This window comes from Castanea sativa, chromosome 2, assembly GCF_040712315.1.
Source record: "Castanea sativa cultivar Marrone di Chiusa Pesio chromosome 2, ASM4071231v1".
In the NCBI taxonomy this organism is placed as follows: domain Eukaryota; kingdom Viridiplantae; phylum Streptophyta; class Magnoliopsida; order Fagales; family Fagaceae; genus Castanea; species Castanea sativa.
The window spans coordinates 52,914,273-52,920,962 of NC_134014.1; the positions used below are offsets into that span (position 1 = coordinate 52,914,273).

At 34.4% G+C, this 6,690-nt stretch overlaps 1 protein-coding gene across 1 annotated transcript; it reads right to left on the minus strand.

The window, feature by feature from the left end:
- Positions 1–877: 877 nt before the first annotated feature.
- Positions 878–4,092, minus strand: LOC142623927 (F-box protein At4g35930). Its single transcript, XM_075797414.1, has 6 exons — positions 3,878–4,092; positions 3,614–3,660; positions 2,891–3,456; positions 1,720–1,794; positions 1,517–1,626; positions 878–1,395 (listed from the first exon to the last, which is right to left on the minus strand). Exons 3-6 carry the CDS (start codon positions 3,392–3,394, stop codon positions 1,134–1,136), a joined length of 951 nt encoding a protein of 316 aa, XP_075653529.1. The 5' UTR covers positions 3,395–3,456; positions 3,614–3,660; positions 3,878–4,092; the 3' UTR covers positions 878–1,133.
- Positions 4,093–6,690: the final 2,598 nt, after the last annotated feature.

The window sequence follows — 6,690 nt, forward strand, 5'->3', positions numbered from 1 at the left end:
GCAGACTTGAACTCTAGCCCTTGCTCCCACACCCTACGAACATTTATACTTGTAAAGTGACCATCGTCACTATCTTTAATGCTTGTGATTCACTCCAATATTGGGTCACTTCTACGCGTTTGTACCCTAGAATTCCTAGAATTTTAGTGGTTAGCTTATTATATACTCTCTTTTTTTTCACTATTTCCCCAAAGAAAAGTCTAGCGCAGATCAAAAAAACAGATAAAGAGTATAACAGCAATACCAAACTGGCTGATCTAGCTAATAGCCTCTAAGGCTTTTACTGGAAAAAGAGGAGGAAATATCCCACAAGCAACAGTTCTATATAGAACACAATAGTAGAAGTGACCACTTGCCTAAATCTTACTCTTTAACTTTGCATGTAATCATCTTCAGTATGCTTTCTTCTTCAGAAAAATGTAAAAACAAATAATAAAAACATGCCCTGGGTAATTCCTTCGAAATTTCCCCTGTAGCAATATATCTGAAGCCTATAGGTTTTAGAAAAAGTTGGGATTAAGGTTTAATTAGTTAAACTTTTGAGTTTATAAAATCGAAGCATAGCATACTATTCACAAGACACAAACTCAGCTATATGACCACCTATTTGCAGCCCCAGCCCTAAAGCTGTTACCCAAGTCCAGTAGTTGAATCACTCTTTTAGAATTGAACTCTAAGGTCCATTAACAGTCACCATCTCCTAGCATCTCTACTTCCTTTTCAAATCTTTAAAGAATAAATATTGGAAACACACAATACCAACAAGAACATGAAAAAAAAAAAAAAAAAAAACATGGATAATACAAGCAGCAGCATTATTAGATCAGGACCTTCAAACATCATACTGCTTTAACAAAGAAAATAACAGTACAACAAATTTCCTGCTAAGAAACAACTTACAATTCTTTCAAACATATATAGGCAATATACAAGTAACCAGTTTGAAATACGTTATTCCACAACCATCATCTGAATCTTCCAACCCTAACACAAATCTTAAGTTTCATATCACCTAAAACTGCCCCAACAAAACTACAAAATTGCATAATCCCTAACCTGACTATGACCACCTATAGAGAATCAAAACAAACTATATACAGAGGAACATGAGGCAATAAGAAACCAGAATGAAATCAACGGAGTTTGTTTTGAGCAACAGCCTGGCATAACTCATCCTCATAGAATAGAACTCGATTAGAAGCCAAGGATTTGCATAGGGGCTTTGGCAATGCAGACGGCACCATGCATCTCGAAGGAAAAGCTGATTCGGGGAATAGAACAGCTGCAACCTGCCTCATCTCAGAGAATTTGAGACGAGAAGGTGGCCGAGGACCATGCCTTGGTGCTTTTGGGGTATGTGGGCTTCGCATCCATATACCCTTCCCATCTCCCTTGCTACAAAAATATCATTTGAACAGGTAAATGAGGGGGAGGAAAAAAAAAGGAAAAGCATTAAAAGCAGAAATAGATATTTAACAGAAAATGACAACACAATTTTAAAGTTTGAGATAATCACCTAACAAAAGGCCAGTGTTCTGTTGGCTGTGGGGTTACTGTTCTTAACATCTCCTGTCGAGAACGATCAGGAGTTGTATAATTAAAGTGGAATTGTCTTGCAATCACAACCTGTCCACAGCAGTATAAACAGGACCATCCATCAGCTCAGAATCATAATTGATCCAGATACAAACACAAATAGAGAGACAGAGATGTACTTACAGCTTTTCTAATTCTTTGGGAAACATGAAAAACAGCCCTCAGTTGGTCATGGTGCAAGTGGCAAAGTATTTTAACCTCAAATTCATGAAAGAAAAAGGAATCAGTCGCTCAAAAAAAGAATATCACACACACACACAAAGAACACATATAGCAAAAAAGAACTACACATGCGTATTTAGGGGCGCAATGTGCACAATACATACAACAGGAAAACATACAGAAACCTACAAACATGACACAAGAAGATATGTGAAAGTGTTGTGTACATGTTGGAAATTTATGGGCATAAAATTAAAGATCCAGTCTTAGGTTTTTGTAAAGAATAAAAATCAAAACTATTCCAGAATTTTTATTAAGAAGTTACTATTAAAATAGTGTTCTTTTATGAAACCTGCCTTGCCCTCATCCTTTGAGGAGAAGGATTCCCTTCTAGCGCTGCTTGAGCTCACTATAGAACAAAGAACTTAAGGAGTATTAAGTAGAGTACTTTCCAATCTTTTCTAAAAGATCAAATCACATCCTCACATATCCAGAATATAGAACATTTCTGTGAAAAAGCATGCACCTATGGTACAAGACAAATCATCCTCGCCTCACACATAAAAAGAGTGGAAAATAATCAAACAAACAACCACAGTAACTGGATTTGACCATGAAAAAATAGATATAGCCGCATACCATATACTCAGTTCAACTCTAAAGACCTTGCTCAACGTGTTAAGAAACTCAAAATGTATGGAGTAATACATGATAATGACAATGCAAAACAGAGAATAAATATGAAAGAAATTAAAATAACTTCTAGGAAAAGAGTCTAGACGATAAACCTCTACCTTCCTTCCGTCATTCTACTCACATGTATGCTGTAATCCTAGTGTTCATTACAACTTATCATGGTATAGTCTGTGCAATAACTACTGTCTCAATCAAAATCTTAAATGAATACAGTCCTCTATAGGAGGGTATACAGATAAACAGACACACCCGAACACACATTTGCAAAACTAATAAAAAGAGCATAAGTCTAGACCATTTACAGGCGATCACCATGCACAAGAAGAACACGACAATAATAGAAGGTTGGATTCCAAAAAAGATAGCAAACACATAACCAAAATATTTTAAGGGGAAAAACACAGAGAAACAAAAATGTAAGACAAATAAGGAATACCAGCAAATCCATTGGAAGTGACTCCAGTCGTGACTCGGACGTGCAATCTTCAACTCGAGGTGTCTTGGGTGTTCCTAGGAAACTGTTCTGCCTAACCAAATTCGCAGGAGACAGCATTAAAGGGCCTTTATCGATAACCTTTGGCGTTCCAAAGAAACTGCCCTGCTTAATCAAATTCACCGGGGACAGCATTAAAGGGCTTTTATCGATAACCTTGGGTGTTCCTAGTAAACTGCTCTCCCTAACCAAATTCCCAGGAGACAGCATTAGAGGACTTCTATCAATAACATTGTCTTCAAGCGCCAGATTTCTTTCCGACTTCTTGGTATCCAACACAGCCACCCTTTTCCTCCCAAGATCGGTACAAGACCTGGCCGCCGAAGCCTTGCTGTACCGAAGCTGAGCAAGAGTACCTGGCTTCAAATACTTGTTGCTCGAACCCCGTACCCGCTTTTTATGTTTAGAATTCTTCGATTCCCTTTCTTTTGGGGACACTTTGCCCATTTTGTTCTTTAATTCCAAAAATCTTCAATTTTGAATTTAATCAACTACCAATTAAATTAAACCTGAAATATAAAAATTCAAAAGGAATCTTCCATATTCAGATAAACATAATGCAAATTAAATAAATGATAAGCAAAAACCCTAATATTGCTCAGAGAAATGAACCATTTGAAACTTGAAGGAAAACAAATAAGCTTAAATGTGTATAACGATGCTTACATAATAAATGGAGAAAGAATCTCCACAGCGATCTTCAATTCATTTCTCTGCAATCACGAAACCCTAAAATTCATCAGAAAACCCTAAGAATAATTCGATCGCATTCGCAATCGCGAAAACCCGACCGTTGAACTAAAATCGAAAGCGAAAGACACAATATAAGATCGCAGAAATCAAAGCTCGTCAGAGATCGGAACGAAACAGAAACGAGAAAATATAATCCCAAAAATCATATCAAAGCGAGAAAATCGGAGAAACTCTTACCTCATAAAAGCCTGGATTTCGAGGCGAAACCCTAGAGAAAATTTGAGAGAAGAGAGAGAGAGAGAGAGAGAGAGAGAGAGAGCTTGTAGAGAGAGAAAGAGAGAGGGTTAGAGAGAGAGAGAGAGAGAGAGAGAGAGCGAGAGGGCCGCTAGGGTTTGGTCTTTATTTGAAATTCACGAATTTGCCCGCCAAAATTTTTCTAGCAACAGTTTGCTAAAAAACAAAAAAACCGAAGAAAACATAGTGTTGCATTTGGGGGTTTGTGTACGTGTCTTTCTCTCATTGGCCAGATTTTACCGCTGGGGGAGTGGGCCAATTAGTGCTTAGGTCACTTGTCCCGATCCGACGGCGCAGATTACGTGGCTAAAGATATTGATATTAGATATGGTTTCCTTGTTTTTCTGACTTTTTTTAATTTTTAAAAGGAGAGGGAAATCAAAAAAAGCGATGGATATGAGAGGGAAAAGGAGAATATTCATAATGGCTAAATTACCCTTCAGTCCTTTTTTTCTTTTTTTAAGAAACAAAACACAAGAAGGAAGAAAATAGATTTTAGTATAAAAACACATTACAACTTCATTAAAAAGTTAAAAGTTATAATAACTTTTAAGAGAGGATAGAGTAAATTATGCTACACGCAATACACTTTTTTAAGAAATGTGAGATAATTACCTTATTTTTTAAAAATAAACACTTATACAAGGAAAGAGGGAAAGGAATTCTACTTCTAACGTGCCTTCATTTCTTCTTAATTAATTAAAAAGTAGTTTTATGTAAGCCATTACAAGTTACGAACACAAAAGCTTCACATATTAGGGGGAAAAAAACACAATAGCTTCGCAATAAAACTTAAGTGATAAATTGTTATTAGTTTTTGTCTAAATCCACCGTTAATATTACTTTTTTACTAAGTTTAGAGTATTCATATCAACTCGTGCAAAAAAAATTATGTCTATTTTAGTATAAAAACTTACTTTTCTATTTTACATACTCACTTTTCAAAACATCTCACATTAGATTATCTATTTTATACCACGTTACATTAAAATATCATTTTTTTATTGTTTCTTTTCCTTCACACACAACAACTATCATCCATTCATTTATTTCATCTTTTTTTTTTTTGATGAGATTCATTTATTTCATCTTCAAGATACCTAAAGGAAAATAAAAAACTAAATACAAAGTAAATAGCGTTAGTATAAATTTACATAGTAAACAACAATTTTACAAATTTACACATTTTTATCTTGACTAATGTGTATAATTTTGGAGCTTGAATGTGTAAAATTAATATTTCTTCTATTTTGCATTTTCTGATACAAATGCCCCACTACCTAAGTTTTGTTAGAAAAATATTGTGAGAATATTCTGTCCAAAACTTTATTCCTTATTAAATTAATTGGATGCTTACTTATATCACAGTAACATCACTCAAACTTTTTTTGTGAACCAATGAGGAGGCAGGCATTTTTCATGATTGATTCAATGCTTTGAAACTTGAAAGTACATATCAGACCCTTTCAAGCGCCTTTAATCACGCATGCGGTCCATTCATGTTTAATGCTCTGTAGCTACGCGGACTGGTCAATAAATAAATAAATATATATATACTCTCTCAGCAAATTCTCAAGATTTCCTTTCCGGATTTTATTGAAAAAAAAAAAAACCTCCTATGATGATTTTTTTTTTATAACAACTATGATGATTGTTGAAAAAGCTATAGTATATGATATTCGCATCACACATCGGCTAAAATATATTCCATATAAAAGTTTTCTCTTTGTATAATTTTGGTCTAGGGTGGTAATAATGTAACTTGCATGCAAAGGTTTGGAGTCAGATCTTTTATCTAAACTCCATTTTATACACCCATTAATTTTCTTTCCATTATTATTTTAGTCTTTGAAGTTTTAATTTTTTTCAATTTAATCTTTTAAATTTGCTATCATTGTCTATATAACACTCTTCATTCACTGCATCTTAAAATATGCCATTTTATCCCATGAAAGGCAACATGGCAGTTTTCTTTAAATTTCCACATATAAAAAAAATGGTGTGTTCCGATATGTTTTAGTAAAAAATAAATATTTGTAGTCAAATTATCATGGGGCAACTTTATATTTTGTGGCCCCTCGTCGGCTTTAGCTTCACAATCATCAGCTTCTTCTCAACAAAACTAAAAAAACAATTAAAAACTCATATAAACATCCTCAATGGCATAGGCGGTTAGATCTGCATCGTCATCAATTCATTTGATGGCAACACCCAACCATATCCTTAACACTATTTCCACATTGAACTCGTTGTGAAAATGATCATATGGTCCTAGCAAATGCACACCTAGTGGAAGGGTAGATCAAACGATGATAGCATCTCCATCTTCACGATGCAACAAATATGAATCAACAACTACTTGGTGTTTTGTGGGTGCGTAGCTACCAATGGCATCAATCATGTTGGATTCGAAGACATTTACAGTGTGTTTGGAAAGGCTAAAGAAGAGAGAAAAAGAAGAGAAATGAGAATAAATGCAATCATTTCTCCTGTTTGGTTATCATAGAAAAAACCATTTCTCCTGGACCTACATATTTGCAATTCGCCCAAATTGGATGGATTTGAAGAGAAAAAATCGCTTTAAAAAATGAAGCCCACATAAATAATATAATATGACATGAAGTTACATATTTGCTTATAACTTTTATGCATCTTGTATATTTATATGAGCATAAAAATTAAAATATATATATATATATATTTTTTTTTTTCTTTTCATTTCCTTCTATATGGCAAACCAAACAAAAGAAAAAGAA

Bases quoted from the DNA above. Each gene is read 5' to 3' on its own strand.
- LOC142623927 (XM_075797414.1), bottom strand. From the start codon at position 3,394: ATGGGCAAAGTGTCCCCAAAAGAAAGGGAATCGAAGAATTCTAAACAT. The intron at 1,627-1,719 runs GTAAGTACATCT...TGCTGTGGACAG, and splicing joins CCCAAAGAATTAGAAAAGCT to GTTGTGATTGCAAGACAATT. The intron at 1,396-1,516 runs GTGATTATCTCA...ATATTTTTGTAG, and splicing joins GAACACTGGCCTTTTGTTAG to CAAGGGAGATGGGAAGGGTA.